This window comes from Suillus paluster (assembly GCF_016628075.1).
Source record: "Suillus paluster strain FC165 chromosome Unknown EDB91scaffold_120, whole genome shotgun sequence".
NCBI lineage: Eukaryota > Fungi > Basidiomycota > Agaricomycetes > Boletales > Suillaceae > Suillus > Suillus paluster.
Window position 1 is genome coordinate 27,355 of NW_024537680.1, and position 20,384 is coordinate 47,738.

General features: G+C 45.4%; 5 protein-coding genes across 5 annotated transcripts; 2 read left to right on the top strand and 3 right to left on the bottom strand.

Annotated features, from left to right (window-relative positions):
• Nucleotides 1–3,853: 3,853 nt before the first annotated feature.
• On the top strand, nt 3,854–5,551 carry EDB91DRAFT_1339939 (uncharacterized protein; the record flags this gene model as incomplete). The annotated part of the gene is made up of 7 exons (XM_041325692.1): nt 3,854–4,152; nt 4,197–4,258; nt 4,540–4,561; nt 4,700–4,750; nt 4,778–4,856; nt 5,224–5,301; nt 5,511–5,551. Exons 1-7 carry the CDS (start codon nt 4,144–4,146, stop codon nt 5,549–5,551), a joined length of 342 nt encoding a protein of 113 aa, XP_041170787.1. The 5' UTR covers nt 3,854–4,143.
• Nucleotides 5,552–9,046: 3,495 nt separating this feature from the next.
• On the bottom strand, nt 9,047–9,349 carry EDB91DRAFT_1025095 (uncharacterized protein; the record flags this gene model as incomplete). The annotated part of the gene is made up of 1 exon (XM_041312624.1): nt 9,047–9,349. A coding segment is annotated over one exon (303 nt), but the record flags the coding sequence as incomplete, so codon positions are not given.
• A 737-nt stretch (nt 9,350–10,086) lies between these two features.
• Nucleotides 10,087–11,852, bottom strand: EDB91DRAFT_1087217 (uncharacterized protein; the record flags this gene model as incomplete). The annotated part of the gene is made up of 8 exons (XM_041316177.1): nt 10,087–10,433; nt 10,489–10,554; nt 10,603–10,685; nt 10,740–10,873; nt 10,924–11,080; nt 11,130–11,256; nt 11,349–11,364; nt 11,706–11,852. The coding sequence occupies 8 exons, from the start codon at nt 11,850–11,852 to the stop codon at nt 10,087–10,089; spliced, it is 1,077 nt and encodes a 358-aa protein (XP_041170789.1).
• A 480-nt stretch (nt 11,853–12,332) lies between these two features.
• On the top strand, nt 12,333–14,406 carry EDB91DRAFT_1087218 (uncharacterized protein; the record flags this gene model as incomplete). Its single annotated transcript, XM_041316178.1, has 9 exons — nt 12,333–12,546; nt 12,601–12,802; nt 12,858–12,990; nt 13,044–13,261; nt 13,314–13,458; nt 13,508–13,639; nt 13,687–13,829; nt 13,879–14,156; nt 14,177–14,406. 9 exons carry the CDS (start codon nt 12,333–12,335, stop codon nt 14,404–14,406), a joined length of 1,695 nt encoding a protein of 564 aa, XP_041170790.1.
• Nucleotides 14,407–18,052: 3,646 nt separating this feature from the next.
• On the bottom strand, nt 18,053–19,900 carry EDB91DRAFT_1267575 (uncharacterized protein; the record flags this gene model as incomplete). Its single annotated transcript, XM_041324520.1, has 13 exons — nt 18,053–18,377; nt 18,433–18,487; nt 18,545–18,725; nt 18,826–18,960; nt 19,012–19,071; nt 19,142–19,143; nt 19,195–19,196; nt 19,255–19,286; nt 19,317–19,350; nt 19,591–19,605; nt 19,658–19,764; nt 19,801–19,827; nt 19,876–19,900. 13 exons carry the CDS (start codon nt 19,898–19,900, stop codon nt 18,174–18,176), a joined length of 879 nt encoding a protein of 292 aa, XP_041170791.1. The 3' UTR covers nt 18,053–18,173.
• Between the last annotated feature and the right edge of the window lie 484 nt (nt 19,901–20,384).

A 20,384-nucleotide genomic window follows, 5' to 3' on the forward strand; every position in this document is an offset into this window, starting at 1 on the left:
TCCTGAACGTTGCACACACCAACCCATGCCAGAGGCTGAATGTGGCGAGTCATTGCTTGACCATGGCCGTGATGGAGTACTCCGGCCAAAGAAGACATTTGTCTACCACGGTTTCAAGGACTACCTTGCTGGTCTCCTCTCCTGTGCAGATATCGAGGCAGTGATGGATCAGGCCTGCGACAATTTGCAGGACTCAATTAGTTCTCCCCATCCGCCTTTGATGAAACACGCATTCAAAGCTAAATTTCTCCGTCAGTTTGGTGGCCCAAAGCCAGGTTCACTTTTTATCGATAGAGGAGACGAAGGATGCTACACTTTTGCTCTTCACATGGACTTCTTCAATCCTGAAGGTATGAATTTGTGTGGTGCTAGGAAATCCTCTGGAATCATCTTGATGGCATGCTTGAATCTACCATTGGATATCAGGTACAAACCCGAAAACATGTATCTTGCAGGGATCATCCCGGGTCCGAAACAACCGTCCCTTGAGCATCTCAATCACTACATCCGGCCACTCATCAATGACATGGTAGATTCATGGGAGTGCAGTATCAAATTTTCCAAGACTGCTTGTTTTCCTACCGGCTGGCTCACTCACAGCGCTGTTGCTCTGGCTGTTTGTGATCTTCCTGCCGCTTGTCATCTTGCCTCTTTAGCTGGAACCGGCAGTCACTTCTATTGTAGCGCATGCAATTGCTACCACAAGACTACCTACAGTAGAGTGGACTTTGAAAGTTGGGAACCTCGTGATAAAGATGAACTCTGGAAGTTTACTGAGCAGTGGAGGGACGCTGCGACGACCTCAGAACGAGAGAAAATATTCAAAGCTGATGGAGTGCGCTATTCAGAGATGTGGCATTTACCATACTGGGACCCCTCACATCAGCTTGTTGTCGACCCGATGCACTGCATATTGGAAGGTTTAGTTCAGCATCACTCCCGTAGCCTTCTCGGTTTGACTATGGCGACCACTTCATCGACTTCATCCCCTCCAGCCTTTTTGTGTGACTTAGACGAGATGCCTCCGGGGATGACTTCCAAGGAATTAACTCAGGTCGCTGCTATATGCACCCTTCTGGTTTCCCAGTTGCCTTCCGATGACGAAAACCTGGAAAAGTTGAAAAAATCTCTGTCTCCCAAGAATACAGGACCCCTCAAGTTTGTTTGCGAGGCCTTGCAATGCATTCCCCAGAAATCTAGTAGATTGTTCAAAATTGACTATGTCAAAGCTCTCGTGGAATGGGTAAGTTCTTAATGTGCCGCTCCCTGTTTACGAGTTTCCAATGTTTGTTCTTAGCGCCGTGGAAAACCTTTTACTGCTCCGCAGAAGGAACATGGGTTCAATTCTCTAGATGCACTCAATCGTGTTTGAGACATCATCCAGGAGATAACCGTTCCATCTTGGTTTACTTCGGCCCCAAGTGATTTTGGAAGTGCATCTGCCAGGACAATGAAAGTGGACGAGTGGCACTCCCTAATCACCGTCTACATTCCCATTGCCCTTGTGAGCTTGTGGGGGGCTGGCACTTCGCATCCTTTTGATGAAATCAGGACCCACCTTAGAGCTATTCTCGACCACACTATGGAACTTGTTTGTGCAGTTTATCTCGTGTGTGCCCGAACAACCTCTGCAGAGAGAGCACATGCGTATCGCTCCCACATTGCATGTTATGTTGGAAATTTGAAGAAGATACACCCCACCTTTGCTTTGCATCCGAATCACCATGCTGCCTTCCACATATACGACTTTCTACTTCTATTTGGCCCTGCCCACTCTTGGTGGTGCTTTCCATTTGAACATTTAATCGGAATACTTCAGCGTCTTCCAGTAAATGACAAGACTGGTGGGTCTTTACAGAGCACTAGTTAGTAGCAAAACTGATTTTTTTTCAAGGTGAGTTGGAAAATACCATATTGTATTCTTTTATCAAAACTTCAAAACTTCGCTGTTGGCTAAGTCGACTGGATTGTCCACCAGCTATTCAAGAGTGCAAAGTTCTGTTTGACAATATGTATGCTGCCAAGAGCGCTACAAGTCTCGGTGAAGAACTTGTCAAGGATCCTTTGGACAACAGTGTACAGGCTTCTTCCTCTGCTAGAGCTGTTGCTGTACCTGAAGACTTGTATGCGCTCATCAAACGACGCACAGCCATATTACGCACACGACTAAAATTCAATGGTCTTATCTACAGCAGGGCCTCTACTCATGTCGGGAATAGTCAAGTTTTTTTTTATCCTCGGGGTGACCGACTATCATCTCCTATCCCTGGCAGCATTCCACATATCTATGCCATGCCCGCAGGTGAACTTGTGTTTGCTGTACACAGACTCGTCCCACTGGATCATCATGATCAGACCGTCAATCCATTTGCTATGTATCTGTTATGCGAAACCTCTCAGATGAGATCTGGTGGCACTAAACCCGCAAGGGGCATTTGAAGCGTGGCCTTCGGCGCTAGCCCAGCAAGGAGCTTTTCTGCGCTAAGTCTAAGTAAGGGTTGAAGCCCTTACTTGTGTAGAGTCGATTGGAGTTTCTCGAGGATACGATCCAAGAGACAGAGTTCTTCTCAAGAGTATTGTCTCAAGAGAATATGGTTCTGTGTACAGAGGGAGTTCTCTTTTAGACAAGAGAAGTTCAGACCCAACGACAAGATCAGATGAGAACCGAGTAGATTCAAGTTAGAGAATCTATCTACTGTACAAGTGATATATATACGTAAAGGTGATATACCGGTGGAACAGTAAGGGTACAGGGTAAGCGGAGGCAATACTGAGTTAGTGGTAAGGGCGAAGGGTTGTGTGAGTCATAAGTATAAATAGGTAAGAGTACCGGTTGAGCGGTAAGGGCAAAGGGCATGGGAAATCCCCATCAATGAGGGAACCGAGACAGTGGGAAGGGCATAGGGTTCGGTAGAAGCCGAGGCTCCTCTGATCTATGGGTAGAAGCGAGAGCTTCTCGCATTTCAGAACAACGGGATCAAAAGAGGAGATGAAAATAGAATAGTCGTAACCATGGTCTAGGTCTAGACGAGTCCGAAGAATGAAATGACGTGTAACGCTCATGTTACTGTAACAGTATCCTCCTTTCCCCGCAAAAATGTACTCATCAAGCTTCAGTAGTCACTTGGAAAATGTCAAGGTATCCTGGGTTGTTGGTCACTTTGCTTGATGGGCGGTTTCAAGTGATACTGTAGTCATACTATCTCTATCTTGTGATTGATCTTCAGTTCACTCTGTATATACAAGCAATCAGACTCCCTACTCTCGTTCCTAACTCCTAATGTTTCATAATTCTTAAATGGAGAGAATCATCTACTCATGAGTGGGCGAATTGTATATAGATCATCGTGAGCGGGCAGTCAGCGGGCGATGAGTGGGCAATCGTCGGGCGATCTATTTTATCTGGAGATAAAACTTGATGTTTTATCTTCACATTTATCCTCAGGGGATATTTAAAATTTTGACGCCTGTCTAAGTGGTGGTCTAAACTTCATACATGAGCAGGCATTCAGTCACATGCAATGGTTGAAGTTTTTTCGAGTATTAAATGTGAAGTTTCTTTTTGAAGTTTAGGCCAGCATTAAATATACATTTATATTTCTTATTGTCATTAACGTTCGGCCGGCAACAAAATGTTTGCTAATGCTTTATATTTATCATGTTGTGCAAGATCTCGTTAATATTTGAAATTTCACTCCTGCTTAGATGACAACATAAATTTTAAGTATTATCTTGACATTTCGCACAACATTCAAACCTGTCTTAAATATTGCAAACCCCGATGTGACAGTGATAGATCATTGGGGTTCATTCATTTTCGTTCAGGATTGTGTCATGTGATGCAAGCATGCTGAAGGAGTGATGATGACACCTGACGCAGACACATGGTGCATTTGATGGAGGAGCAGAGTTTGATGGAATGCACATGTAGGACAAGTATGGTACTTGTGTGGTTTGATCGTAGGGATAGCAGTACACCGGTACTGAAGAGATTACTCTTGGGTAGGAAAGAGAGAAACCAAAAAAATAATCTGGTTTCTCAGAAATTACCAATAAGACCACACAGGAAATCTATAAAGACCTTCGCGCCAAGGAGGTAACCACATTCAAACTCCTTGAATTCATCCACCTAGCTATATCATCATGCACACCGTAAGCCTTGCCATTGCATTTTCGTCATCTTGATCATTTCGCAGGTTGCTCAAGTCCCTGTTTCCCAGAACAACTGCAGTTCGGCCAGCTGCTCGTGCGGCAAATCGTGAGACATACTGCCTTTGAACGAAGTTGGATTTCTGGTCTGATTCATGACTTTATGCACAAATGCCAATGCAAGGCCGGAGAGTGCAAGTGCTGAGCACTGAACACTGAGTGTTTGAGGGGACGTGTAGTTATAGGGTTGTTTATGAAGGGTCAACTGTATGATTTGGACGTTAACATGCATGTGGTTGGATTCTGAAATTTCATCAGAGGACGCTCACCGTGTCAGAACAATGGCAAGCCATCGGACTAGGTAACTGGGTTTGAATTTGGATTCTCCAGCGAGTTAGTCCAATTTGCGTCGGTGAGTTATGTTGTCTGAAACCACTCTGCGATCACTGTGCCTAGTGGCTATGGAAAAACTAGTACTATCGTCAACAGCTCGCCCTTGATTTTACTCCAACTCATTTTCACAACCTACCTCTTAGACTTGTCACTCCAGATCCAGACTTCCGCATCTTTGAACAAGATCTACGTAACACCTCCCCAGCTGGTGAGCTGTCAAGATGCTCATCTGCAGCCTTGGGACCAACGTGATTTGAAGGTGTTTATGGATCTGGGGCCCTGTGATGTCTCGCAAGCAGGTCAGCAACTTGACTGTGAGTCGCACAACTAGGGTTTGGGGGTGCAGCAACTACCGCAGGACTTGAGGCTGGAGTTTAATAGCAGTATTCATTTCTGCTAACAGAATGTCGCGACCGTCTTATTAAGAAACCTTGAATGAGACGCCGCCGAATTGAGAATACCACTATCACAAAAAGTTGGGCTTCCTGAACGGCCATGAGGCGCTACATGTGCAATAATCTGAGTTGTCTTCCCTGTCATGTTCATTTCCATGTTCACATACTATAGGGATGGGTTGTATACCCGCCAGACATCACTAATCAATTATAGATCACACACAATGAGCAGAGCATTCCAATGCATTCCTGCCTGAGTCCCTCGGCCCACTCCAAATGAGCATAGTAGAGATGGTGGAGGGCACACAGGTGTACGACAAGCTCAAGATATGCTTATATATTGTGAATGGGTGGATGGGTGGTGGTAAGTACATTCTATGGTCCTGCACGACGAAACATACAGCCTGAGCGGTTCACGCGCAGGGAGGAAGTTGAATGCAGAATTGCACTTGCACTGCGCCATATGAGATGACACTTGAATGATATTGCAAGGTTAGGCTCATCATCAAAATTACCCAAATCAGACACCACGTGATATGTGGCAAATTTTAATATGTGTGCGATACGCATCAGCTATTGTAAGATACACCAGCGATGTTGGCGTGTCAGCATGACATGTGTCTGTCAGACTCACTGTCGGATAGATACCACCCTATCTGTAGTGTACCTGTCAGACATCTGCTAGATAATAAGATGTATTGTAGTAGCATATATGCAGTACATTCATTGCTACTTGTGATCATAATTAAAAGTGCCTAAAGAGCACCATAGCCTTCTTCAATGAGTATGTCGTCATCGAGCACCTCACTGTACTCAGCTATTATCCTGTCCTCATCATCATCCTCATCCTCGTCATCGTCCTCATCATCGTCCTCATCCTTGTCATCACCATTATCACCATCCTCATCCTCATCATTGTTCTCATCACCAGAATCACTCTCATCACCCTCTTCAACATCCCCCTCATCCAGTTCCTTGTCACTACCCTCTTCATCCTCCATTTCAATATCTTTGTCGGCTTCACTATCCAAGTCTTCGGCAACGTGTCCCTCGCACTGCAAAACATCATCCCACTCTCGCATGCCCTTGTGACCAATGGCACCACCTCGAAATCACATGAACATATCTCTGTCCACGAACCTAGTAAACAGTATATACATCATTAGTAGTTGGTAGACAGTGAGATGAAAAATATGCCTACATATTCACATAATAACAATACCAATCTGGGTCTTCCTCATGTCGTGCAATTGTTGGATTGAGAAGTTGTTTGGAACGGCTGTAAGCGAATCCCAGGATTATATGCACACCTCTAATGACACACTCCGGATCAAGAAATCCAAATGCATTGGGGCTTTCATCCTTGAAGAATTTAAGGCATTGGAGCCTCTTCGCACTGAACCCAGAGGGAATATTGTCGTGCTTGAACCATTGAACCAAGAGGAAATCCATACACTTTGGATGGGACCATATTGCACCCGGGGTTTCGTAGTATTCTACATTCACGTGGAAAATTTTGATGAGACGGGCATACCAGTAGGGATGGGTGCAATCGTCCTCATGTGACATGACCATGAGATCAGCACGGGTGCAGGGATTGATTGAGTCTTGCTTGTATCGAAGATCATAGGTAGTTTAGTTGATACAAAGGATGTTGTGTTCGCAGAGCTTGTTGTCCGCAATGAGAACCGAGTTTCGCTCTGTGTTGGTAAAGCCGTGCTCGTCACCTTCATATACAAGCCCTCGAAGACATGCATATAAGTGGTCTTTGAGACGAGGAATAAAGTTCTATTTCATATCATGAGATACAACTTTTAATATGAATGAGAAGCACATACCTTGACAGCTGGATCATCCCCAAGCTCACCCAACCATGCTGTGAGGTCATAAGTTGAATGCGCAGACTTCGCGATGTGGTAATGGTCAGAAGCTGAGGTCCGAACACGACAAGGTCTATTGGTACCCTGTTGGGCGGAAAATTGTGCCCGAGCGTTGATTACCTTTGTACAAAGTCATTCGATGGTATCTTGATTTGTGATGCTTGCATTTGTAGTTGCCTTTGTTTTCGAAGTGTGAGGGTAATGTCGCTTGAGACGCCGGTGCTGTAGTTCTCCCTGCACCACAATTAGATTAGTGTCGAGCATAAAAAAAAGTCTCACTGGTTGTGTACTATAGCTGTCTGTTGTTCCCCTCATCCGAATTGTATTCGGGTAGTCCCCAAGCACGTGAAATTTATAAGTCTGTATATTTAATTTCTTTACCTTGCGATGCAAAGCACCTCCTTGCTCCTTAGCTAATACGCCTTGCTTTGTGGCCAGTGCAGCTTGCTGATGCCCTTGAGCCACGTGTTCGTGAGGTAATTCTGTCATGTGGTAGTGTTCACAAGTCGTCTGTTTGAACTTTCGAACACTGTTGCCGAGAATGACTGTAGCTCCGTCGAAAAAGTTCAGAGTGTCTTCAGTGTGGAGATGGAGCCTTGCATAAGCTTGCCAAGTAGCGAGGTCAAACAGAAGGTCCAGGATGATGTTGTCGTGATGGTTGTCCAGGAGCAACCCTTCAAAGACTGGTATCGCACACTGAAATTAAAATCAGGTATGAAATCATATTTGAAATGAATTAAAACCCACCTGCAACAAATCTTCAAAACCTCGAGCTGCGAGGCACTTCATTGCAGAAGTGTTCTTGTGGACACAACGGATCGTACCCCTCCCGAACGTTGGAACATGACAGTACCTGTAGTAAATATGTAGTCAGTAATACGAAAAGCATGCTATCAAATGACACTATTGAATGACATACCTCCAGTTTAACTCTTGTATCGTGACACCCCCAGCAGCGTGCATGATGCGCAACAAATGAGTGAAGATAGCCTTCCACACACCAAGCTCGAATTCATGCAGCATGTCCACCACGAGCATTAGAAAGAGATTGAATCCAAAGGCAAAAAAATGATCCGAAAAGGTGTTCTGTATCCCATTAGCAACAATTTGAATATAATATGAAGTACTCACACATGTAGGGACAAGGGACTCGGAATTAAGGATAGATTTGACTCACTCACTGTCCACTGGCGCACCATGTTTGAAAATAAGTTTGTGTGCCTTTTCAATTTTGGTATGGCGAGCCTTGTCATCAACATGTTGGAGTGACATGCGATCGTGCATATCGCGTTCTGTACCCATCTCAGACATATCGGCCTTCTTGATAAGGCAGCGCGGGCATAGACATTGGCCAAGAAACTTGATACCAGCAAGCAAGACCCTGAAAAGACGTCAATCTAAGAAGCACGTGACTAAAAAAACTTACTTCTCTGGATAATCAGCCAAGTAGGTGAAAAAACGCGGAAACACCCTGCGAGTGATTCCATGCTCGTAAGCCTGCATAAAGTCGCCATCAAGAAGGAGCTTCCAGATTGCTTGCATAAGCTCCCGCTTGCAGTGTGTGTGCACTTCCGCCGAGGATGTGTCCCCAAAGGCCTGAATGTACAAATCTTGAAAATCATCCGGAATCTAAATGTTCCATCAATAAGGTGCAAGAGGTGCGAGAGATGCAAGGGATTCGAAAAAGACTTACCAAAGGAATGTATGCAACATGATGGCATGCGGAAGCTGTCGGTTTTCCATGTGTATATTTAGATTCATTACCAAAAAAATAGATAGAATGGCCAGAGTGATGCATCCCTGAAGTTGGAAAGGTGAGTCGAATCAGAATACATCATGAGTGATGCTACAACACGTTTGAGATCGTCATCTGCTGCATGGGGAAGGGAGTTAATCTCAGTGTGGGCCTCCAGCATCGCAGGGGAAGAATACGCCTCCGAAAAGACCTTGATACTTCGCTCGTCTGAGACTTTCCACATCTGACAAAATGGCATCATATGGAACGTTTACGCTGCACTGTCTTCAAAAACTTCTGTTATGATATTGAGCAAAGACCAATGGTGCATGCCTGGAATTTCGAGCTCGGGGGTGTCATCTTCGGATGGCCATTTCATTTTTTTCTTTCGGAAGGCGAATATAGACAGACGACTTCCACCCATTACTGGCACCGAAGGGATTGGATTCATCCTCAAGGTACCTTGCAACAAGCTTTTTCTCCCAAGTGACATTGAAATGGCATATGTCATTTCGGTTGTAAGCATCATCATCAAGGAAAGTAGTGAGTTGCTGCAAAGCAGCATCGGAAATCAAGTTGGGGTTGGAATATTGCCAGCACAGAAGTAGACCAGCAGTTGGCCTACTAAATGCAGAGTATAGGTTCTCAGGAGTGACAGACAACGGGAGGGGGGGACTGGTGAGTGGTCGAGAAGAGTCATCCCTCGGATATTCACCAGTCTGCAACATTGGTGCATCGCATACAGTATCAAGCGTAGTACCAGTCCACAGAAACAGAGTAGGATGAGCAGGATACACTCAGTACAATCCCATCACATCTGGTTCCATCTGAAAAGGGATTGGTTCATCACCGACAGAGTCTTCGGAAATGATCTGGTCATTGGCCCGAGCTACCTCTAAGCCATCAGGAACCTCTACGCCAGGAACAAAGTTGTCATATTGTTTGGGCATGTGAATGATGTGTCCAGAACGTTTGGAGCGCAGAGGAGCTGCACTTGGTTCAGGTAATGGCAGGGAACATGCAGGGGACTGGAAATGTAACTCGAGGCTTCAGTTGAGAGTGAAAAAAAATGAAAATCATACCTGCCAGTCGGCAACTGCATCACCCATATCTTGGGGGGGATCATCAATTTCTTGGGAGGGATATGCAATATTAGCTCCCCCCTCATCTTCATCCAAATACTCGTGGTGGTTGATTTTCCTCTTTTTCTGCTGACTCCTCTCAGCGTGCCGGTGAAATTTGCTGACCTGTTTGCTGAATTTGTTGTAAAGGTCGCACAGTGCTTCATGTGCGCTCAAGCTCTTCTGGCTGCTGAATGCCTTATCACAGCCAAGACAAACAAGTTCGTCCATGGCCAGGAAAATGGGGAGGGGGTGGCAGCAGCTTCAGACAGAAAGTGGGAGCAAAAGGTTATTGATTTCAACTGTATCTAGCTAATATACAAGCAGTACTACATCTGTGCATGGTTATATCAATGCCAGAGTAGCCAACGAGAATCACCAGAACACACCTCAGAATTCCTCTGCAGTCAGCATCAGAGTATCCTGCAAATCCCCAGAATATTCAGCTTCTCCGACACCAGGGTGCACGAAGAAGATTGTGCATATATCTTGGCAAGTGCCTTCTCCATCTCGGTGGATGGGGTGACAAAGGAAATGCTGCGTGCTTCATTGAGAAGCTCCTCAGCACGAGCGATGTGCTTTGTGAGCCCTCCTTGCTTGAAGAGGCTGATAAGATGGTCCAGCAGTTGTGCTTCAGAGTCTGTGACCTTTGTCTGAGTGGGCAGATTCAAAGAACTCAGGGAGGATATCAGGTGATGAAGTGCGCTGAATGATGGCTGGAGACAGCGCTGTGTGAATGAGCTGACCGCAAACACAGTGCCTGTGGAGTGAAATAAGCACTGTGTGTCCTATGCGATCATAGCAAAGAACATCACCTGCCAGTGCTCCAGATAATTGGGTCCAATTTGACATGAGGGTACCGCCCAGCCGCTGCAGTACACCTAATAACAACAGTCAAAATTGTGCATGTGTAAGAAAATGTCATTCACCATAGACCAACGTCGTGAACTGCTGGAAATACCTAGATGCTGGTTTGAACACCAGCCATAGTACTCCTGCGATGTGATTCAGACTGGAAACAACCACCAGAAATCATGAGAGTGCTCACTGTCAATGCGAAACACACACAAAATCATCAATATTAGCGTCTGAAATGGACACATGGGTGATATCAACGATGCCATCACAGTCAAGGAATAGAACAAGAACCCGAACACCATTGTTGAAATGACGACCCAGGCAATTGTTGGCTGCTTGTACCTTGATACGATCACTGTGTAGTAGCATATGAAGACCATCGGTCTGCGGACCTGAAGCTTGCCACTCTCACCGTCGGGGTGCAGTGTGGCACCATCAGCGGGATCAATGATGCGCATCTCGCATCCGTTGATGGGACATCCAAGATCAGGGAACTCATGAGCAGGCTCTGTTGCGAGGACATCGACAGGGTCATAAATGCATCCAGCACTGTAAACACTCGTGAGTTTAAGTTTCAATATGATTTAATTAGCCTTACCAAGTTTCTGTCATTTCAAATCCAGCAGAGATGATGAACGACACCGTGGAGGGGTTCTTGCTGAGCTTTTTCATTGTAGCAGCAAATGTTTGCGCAGTTTTGGAAACCGCCGCTTCACCTCCAGGACCTAGATGCACAAGATAACAGCGGATGGTCGTGGATCAGAGCCTAAGCTTCTGAAAGTGTCCCACTGAGGGGAGCCACACGTGGTGCTCGTACCAGCAGTTGGTACTAACTGAGGAACAAAAACAGGAAGTTCGAACTTGTGAATACTATTTTTCAAAGCCTGCCAGTAAATTCCCACACAACCGGCAAATGCTGGCTATTTCCCTTGTTGACACTTGCAGTTGACACATACACTTATCTCACTTTTTCTAATGCATGTCTCTAATCCTCATGAACCTCTCGACTTGTCCAGCTGAACCACCTTTTTTCATGACAATGTCGTCGTCATGGAGGTCGATAATCTTCTCACTGGATGGCCCACTTACACAATAAATTTCACACCTGAGTGTCCAGGACCACTGGTAAGTAATTTTGTTACTGCCTGAATTGCTCAATACAACTGATACATACATTATAGAAGCTTATTTTGCACTTGAAGGATGCATCAAAATTTTGATCAACCAAAGATGATGATAGTGAAGACAAGGCAGAGGGAGCGGGAGCAAGGAAGGAGGATGCAGATGTTACCATGGTCTGCAAGGCAATGTCCAAGTACATTTTTTTCCCTGTATATCTTGATTATTGCATTGACCCCAACTATAGGGATGCACCTCAGTGCTTCAGTGTGAAACCCGTGCAACTACACGGTATCCCTAAGGACCCTCCTTCAGTTGTCGCCTTATGGGAGAAGTTTGAGCAGGAGAACAGTTATACTTGGCCCCCTCGTCATGGCTTCAGGAAGATGTCTGCCGAAGTGCCACTCAATCATGTCAACGCATTCATGATACTACCCGCTGCTGTAGCAGCGTTAAAGTTAGACTAACTCCTGCAATTGTTTCTTGCACTCTATTGTTATTGTTATTGTATTACTGTACTTGCTGTCTCGCTTCGCATATGTCCTGCTTCATGCACTGTCATTATATCACTTCCCATGGACATTGTCTCTCAAATTACTTGCAGTCATACCATTAAATTGTATTTCTTGTTGTCGCAGTAAATTGCGCATTGAATTTAAAATCATGTGAAGTCCATAATCACATGACTTGCCCCAAAAAGATATGCCCCAATCTTCCCCTTAACCCTGTACCCCTCCTTTACCTTCAACCATTATGGCACGTCGGAGGCATTCCCCAAGTCCATCAGAATCATCAAGCTCATCCTCAAGTGAATCAGAGCACTCTCGACCCACTCGCAAGCATTCTACTAAGCAGAAGAAATCACATTCATCAAAGTCGGATGATGAGAAATGAAAGTAAGTCCTTACATATCCATCTTGAGCCCTTGCTTCTCACTGTTGATAGGCCAGACAAGAAAGAATCGAAATCAGATTTGCATGAAGAGTACCTTGCAGCTGCGCGCTGCATCACACGATGTGTTGACATGTTTTGCAAGATTGATAAGGTCATCGACATTGGCACCCTACTGAAACAATGCAAACTTGCCGATTCTGGAGACATATCTGAGGATGAGGATGAAGCAGCTCATCAAGAGAAGCAGTTATCAAAACTGTATGACTAGGAAGTATCCTACTGACACTGATGGACTAATTTTTCCCTCCTATAGATCTCAGAAAACACGGGATAGGTACCAGCAGAACTATAAGTGCTTACTAGAGCTTGCACCGGGCTTGAAACCTCTCATAGCCGGCTCAAAAGACCCGAAGAAAGCCTCGGAACTCAGGAGAATCATCCGAAAGGTAAGTATATGCGCATATATGCACCCATCAGTGCTTTCTAACTTGGATTTTAGATGGAATCTGCCATTTTGGGCACTCACTCAGATGACTCGACGCATTTGAAGATGCCAATTTGCGACTATGTGGCTCCAAATCCAGCAGACAAAGCCGTGGTGCCACCTCTCCATGATGGCAGTGGTCAATGCACACATTTGGGTGTAAACCACCCAGTCTTGGCCCGCTTTCTCTGCCCAATCGGTGAGATTGAAAATTTCAATGAGGACCCAACAATGTAAGGTTTATTTGTTTCTAAATGTGCTGCTAACTTTACTTTACTTTACTAGTACCATTGAATGGCTGCAAAGTGGCAAAATTCGCATGGAGGCAGACACCCTTCCAGCTTTTCTTTGGAATGGCGATCTGCCTGGAGGCAACTATGACCCGGACAACATGATGGACGGCTTTCTTGATGGCTTTGTCCTTGAGCGTGTGGGTATCGCTATCACTCCCTTATTTATGCTTCTCACATTATTCCCAGACCATGAGACACATATTCACCGGCCCTTCGACTGCATATGGTGCACAATCACGTGGGACACGTCCATCCAATGCTGCATTGCATGCTATGACTACTGTTGAACCACCACACATTGCTTATGGCTGTGTACAGGTTCGTCGTCACTGTCATCGCTCATAGCTCACATTGACGTCTCCCAGGTCCAATTTGGAATCAGCTCCAGAAATACATGGACCGAGGAGGACAGTGATTTTAATTACCATGACTTCTACCGCTACATCATTGAGCTTATCAATGACTTACCTGACAACGACAAGGAACAATTGTTGAAGGACTGGAACCTGTAAGCCATCCTTGTCATTTTTCATTGTACTAATATCATGTAAAAACAGCAAACTATTCAAGAATGAGGCTGAATGTGATGTGGCTAAAGACGGTGCTGATGAGTTTGGACCCTTGGGTGCTTGCAAGGGCGGCAGCGACTTGGCTTGCTTGCGCGCACAAATGGCAGCTTGCAATGCTGCGGCAAAAACTTGCGCTATGGACTCAGAGCACCCAGCTGCACCTCTACATCACCCATCGCCCACTCAAGAGAATTTGCCCCCTCCTTCAAGGACACCTCCACCTTCTTCACCGACTCGCAGGAGCCCGCATTGTCCCACACAGCCAAGTATATTTCCCACACAAGAGAACTCACTCCCTTGTCCAAGGACACCTCCACCTTCTTCACCGGCTCGCAGCATCCCACGATCACGCCCTATTGCATGTTCAACCAAGCCAGCTGTGTCAAGTCCATTGGCTACTCGGGAGAACTTACCAGCACCCCCTCCACCACCATCACCAGCTCCAGCTTCAGCTCCACATTGAGCATTGCCAGCAAAGACTTTATTGCAAGCCAATTGCAACACACCTGGCAGTGAACTGATGACCTCCGACGAGGAAGAAGAATCCCAGCCAAAGCCGAAGAAGTGAAAGGCGGCATCAGCAAAACATGGCAAGGGCAAGTCCAAGGCACCGGCAGTCAAGGCTTCAGATGATGAGTCTGATCTTCCAACGCATTCAACCAAGTGCAAGGCAGCCATTGCCATTAGATACTAGCCTGCTAAGAAGAAGCAGAAGAAATAATTGCCACCCTCGCATCTAGAACTCTCATTTGTGCTTTTTTTCCCCATTCCCATCATTCTCACACTGCATCCCTCATCGTCAACTTTCAATACCTTGTCCGCACTCTAATAACTTGTACTAGATGGAAGAGAATGAATATTGTGCTGTATCTGAAGGAGAAAAAAATGTCTGAATAAGTCTGAGTGGCACTCAATATCTTTATTAGTCTGCGTGATACAAAATATCTAAACTGTGACAACGATGTCAACCTCAGTTGACATCATCACTTGAGTTCATAGGGATTGTCAGACAGGGCTGGGTTTTGGCTGACATCGCTGACATGTGTGATGCCCTAGCCATTGTTGGATACTGACATTTCTAGCCATGTATAGTTTGAGCAATTTTGGTGATGTTGCTATTAGTAATATAATGATGAGTGTACGAAGCGGCTGCAGACCTCACGAAGTTTGGTGAACATTCGATGATCACATCTTCATTTCCGTCTTGGCTGACAATAAGAAGATCTGTGCATTGGCAAGATTCAAACCATGGAATATTCTTGACGTCTGCTTAGCAATTGCGAGATAACTATGAGATGTTGTGACATACAAACCTCTTTCCAAATCTACACGTGAAATATTGGGGGTCCTTTGTGCTGCTTGTGTGCTCCAAGGGTAAATGACGCTTGTGTTGGTGTCATGAGTCATCGCCCTGAATCAAAAATGGTCCTGGACATCACTATTACATCCTCTCCGAGCCTACATAGTAGTTGAACTACCAGATGTTGAACGTCACTCAGATATCCTGTGGATTATGATAGCCTTTGTACGAGTCGGTCTTGACGGGTGACCTTAGTATCATGGGTGTCACGGGATTAATCATTAAAGCAATGAACTTCCCTTATTATCACATCAACATATGACATCGCAGTAGTTTTGCTCGTAATCTCTTGGTCAGCCTTTTCTTGGATATCTTCATGTGCCATTATCAATATCAAGAAATTCACAAGCATTACGTAAGTCTGGGGAAAGTTCGTGCTATTTCAAAAATGTTAAATGGGCTTGTGTCCCTTCGAGCTTTGTGTCATGTTCATTAAGAGCCGGATAGAACGGAGCATGTTGACAACATACGACGGAATTGCCTGCCTGCCTGTCGGGAAAATCACACTGTACACTCGACGAATGTTGTCCTCACATCCCTCATTTGATTCTCTGATAGTTTGGAGGGTAGTGGCTTGGAGGAGTATCATGAGCGCCAAATTGAAAGAACGGTGAGGCAGGTGTCAAGCTGTGCTGAACGCTGAGCCTGGTGCACTCAGCACTTGCCACACCTTCTTGACCTGAACCAATCATGACCGGTCCATGACCCGCAAGGTTGATGCATTGTCCAAGCACTGTATCTCATGACCAGCTCGCTACACACTGACTGCAGGCTGAATACGTTGATGTCCTGCTTGACCACCACCACATTCCACAGTGACCTAGCTAGTGCAGCCTCTGGGCTTCGATGAGGAAGCGAGAGATGTAGTACATGCATACCATGCAAGTACTTATTTCTCTTCCTTCTCAACCGATAGTAGTCTCCGTCTCACTGCATTCTCTAACATTCAAGATTCCTGGTTCGTCGCTTACATACATTTTTTCTCTCACCAGGGGCCCACCATCCCAACCCACCATTCGCCCTGATTGGCATACCACTGATACATAGCAAACCAATCAACTTTCAAGTAATTCAAAAGCCTACAAGTCGAGATTTCTCGCCCAGGAGTAATCTAAACAGTAGACAAACCGAGGTGGTGTTAATGTTCAATGGCCCAACGACTGTTGACTGGCTTCATGATACCCACGCTACCATCGACGAACCTGGAGACAGAACCAGATGACAATTGCCTTGGAAAACCAGGTACATATCACAGCCTTGGATGGTTGTGTCCACTAATAGTAGAACCCAGGGTGTAGTCTACAAGGTTTGATCAGAATCTATGTCTGAATGCTGGTCGGCGATCACAGTGCTAACCTCCTACAGCTCACGCTCGCACTCATCACATTTCCACTTGAAAACCACTGTCCTTATCAGTGCTGTCTGACGTCGCTAGCGCATCCTCTCCTAGACGCAAGCATGACTGCACTGTTTGGCCCAGGTGAAGATGCCTGCACGACGCTCGTACATATGTGGCTTGATGTGATGCATAATATGAAGTAAGTTCCAGAGGCTGCGCAGAGTATATGGTTTAAATTTGAAAGATGTATTAAAGGTGCAGCTGAAGAGCAACAGAATAGTACTGAAGCACCTTCCAGAGATACGTTCAGTATCTGATGCTTGGATTAATATAAATCCATTTCTTATGTAGTGGGAATAAATCCCTGGATTTAATCCAGCGCGTTTTGCACAGCTTTCATCGGAGTCGCATTGCCCTTATCATATTTTTCGCTATCACCCAGTCAGAAGCAGAGCAAGGAGGTGCGCATGAGGCTACTGAACTCGAGGTCTTGGAAGGAGGAAAATTGTGCATTGGATTGAGCGTCGAGGGGCGTATGCTGGAAGGCCTGACGCCATGCTAACAGAATGTACCATCTGGACATTTTGGACAAGGCGCTCCCAAGGGTTCATCGTAAGTATGACCGTCGATGTTTTATGAATGAGCCTGTACTATTTGAAGAAAAAGTCGGGCTTCCTGATTGGCCATGGAGCCTTGCACAGGCACATAAAAATATTCTTTTCCCCCATGTGCCCTAATCTCTGTTGTCATCTAGGGGTTATGTCGCATATATACCACACAACCCTTGATGCTGAATCCACTGTGCCGCCTTTATCATCTCATGTCCTTGGTTCAGGGATCGATCATCATCTGGCTTCTTGCAACATTACAAAACGCGCAGTTGATGTAGGGGTGGTCCATCGATTTTCACATCCTGATACATCCTGAGTCATTGCCTTTAATTGATATCAGGATAGCACATGCGAGTGATCTATTAGAATGCAACATTGTCGAGGTTAAGAGACCTTCGATGAGTTATTATGCTTCACGGGCTGGGCAAGCAAGACGGAGGCACTGCTGGTAATCATTGAAATTCAGACTGCGGGCTTGTTCGATGATTGAATCACGCATAGGCCTGTGTTAGATCGATGACCTCTGCACAATGGAACACCCTGTGTACTTGACATCATGCGACAATTATTAAGCACTGTAGTCAGACTCCTACATGGTAACGTAAAAGTTGGACCTAGAACTGATCCGAACAATAATACTTGAGGACACCAAATAACTGGTTCACATAGGTATGAGTTCGGCGGGGACGAAGTAGATAAGAGACAAGTGCAAAGGTAATTGAGACAAGTAGGAAAACGTTTGAGACAGAGACTTTCTGTGAGGCTTTTCAGTCGTGCTTGGAGTGGGAAATCAGCATATGGGATCATGGAGTCTGAGCACAAGGTAAGATCGTAAAAGGAAATGAAAATGGAAAAGACTGTATCTGCGTGACTCGGATGCGAAGAGTAACAGAGGCACGTCGTCTTCGTTTTGAAGCGTGATTGGTGCATAGAGGATATGCAATCCTTACAGTGACATCGAGCATTTCCCGTGCTACACACTACTGCTAGTTGACACATGTACACGCTCCTGGAAGGCAATTGAAGTCATGGCAGTTGCTGCATCTGAGTCGTCCACGAGCTTAGCGTGATATTCTCGAACGGCAAGGATGAGATGTGGTCCCAGCACAAATAACTGCACAACCTCGAATATTAGAATGAACCCAACATAAATCTGGACTTTCAGGGAATATGGGTCCTATAAAAATGATGAACTGCGCTCGCATGCAGAGGTCAGTGACATATTGACATACCGCTGGCATCGTCGACAACTCATAACCGATCTCGAAGCAAGAAACAGCAACAAAGCTAGCACGTTCTGAACGTCAGCAGTAGAAGAGAATGTCATTCATATTATGGGCTCACCTCGCAAAGTAGCCCACATGAGATTTCATCAACACCGTGAAACAGTCTCCGAGAATCCCTCCTGTCAATTGTTGTCGCAGTTCTCTAAAATGTTTTACAGCAATCCAGACAGCGAGACACAGTGCAAGGACCTCCCATACAGTGCCCAGTATCCAAGTCATGGACGTCAGACGCGCGACATCTGACTCATAGTTAATAATGCACTGATAGGTGCCGGAGAGAATGAGCTCCTCTGATATTCAATGAGCCTCATGCATTGAAGTCTTTCAATCGAAGCTTACCCCCCAACATAGTGTGGTCTGCTAATATTTGGATCGCTATGCTCGTGATATTGACAATCAGGAAGATGACACCGAGAAGTATCAGGACCTTTCTGGATTGCTGGTACATGGCATGTAACCGAGTGATCATGATGACTTGTCTCGGTCAAGTCAGTATCATTGAGGTATTACAGCTGGTTCGCTCACCGCCCAGTATTACATTTATGGTAATATTCGTCCAATCTGCCATGAAGTCCATGATAAGGCCTAACAATTACAAGCCCAGTTAGTGATCAGTCACAGCCTCGCCGCAGGATCACACTCGAAACAAACTCACATCTATGGTAGTGAATATATTGAACAAACAAGCTGGTCAAGAATCTCACTCACCCCTACATAGGAGTGTAGTTGATTAGACAGGAATGGCAGGTATTAGTGCAAAATACTCACTAAATCTGTAACTGGGATTGTCGGAACACTGACTGTATGCCGCCAGTCAGAAAAAAACAAACATGGTGAATATGAGACATATGCAGCATCTGGGTCCTGATTGTGAGAGATGACTGATTAGCACAACACCAATTGCTTATTTCTCCAAACATACACAATAAATAACATTCCAAGATAGCGCACCTGGGATGCTTTTGAATCAACACGACTTGCCAATCATTTTTATAATGCAAGCTACATACACTAATATAGAGAAAAGTCATGAGGGACCAGCGTTGCCTCTGTCGCCAATTATTCGAAGTTAATGTTGTTGTTCTGACGTGGGACTGTGCTCACCCAGATCAGTTCGACCTGTAAAACCTGTCTCAGCAATATGGCTGCTCCGGTAATGGCATCAACCTACCTCTTGCCCAAATGTCAATGCTGGAAATACTACCATAAGGATATCAGCGGTTCCTGGATACTTATCTTGCTTACCCCAATCATACATCACCCCAGCAGAGGCAGCAACTGCGAAATGCAGCCAAGGTTAAAATGACATCTCACCATCATCATCCGACAGGCTCCACGTACCTACAAAATAGCTGCCAATCCTAGTCACATTGATGAATGGCCACCAACTGGGATCATTTGAGACTATGGGCATATTGTCAGAGGATGGGTATGAGGAAGCAGCGAACTTGGTCAATGTATGGCGATGAGATTCGTCCTAGATATACCAAAATCCAGTGTTCTTATTGCCAAAGTGAGCATCATAGGGGTGATAACTGTTCCTGCTGTGATAGATCGGAGTGAGTATTTTCGTATGAGGAGCATTGTTGCATTAGCATAAAGGGGGCGAAATCACGAACAGTGCTATGCAATTTCACGACTAACAGATGCATTAACTGTATTTCCATCTAGAGCCTCTGCATTGACTGACTCCCCCTTTGATGTGATTATTGAAAAAGCCTGCCATCTCACACTTCAATGAACATCAACAGTGCCTCCGCTCCATTTGTCCAGCCCACGGAGCGTAGTTCATCCAGGGTCTCTTGACAATGTCACATTCTGTCGGCGCACCATCAGACATCAGTGATCAGCAACATCAGCAAATGTGCAAAGGCCTGTCAACACCTGGTCACCACCTG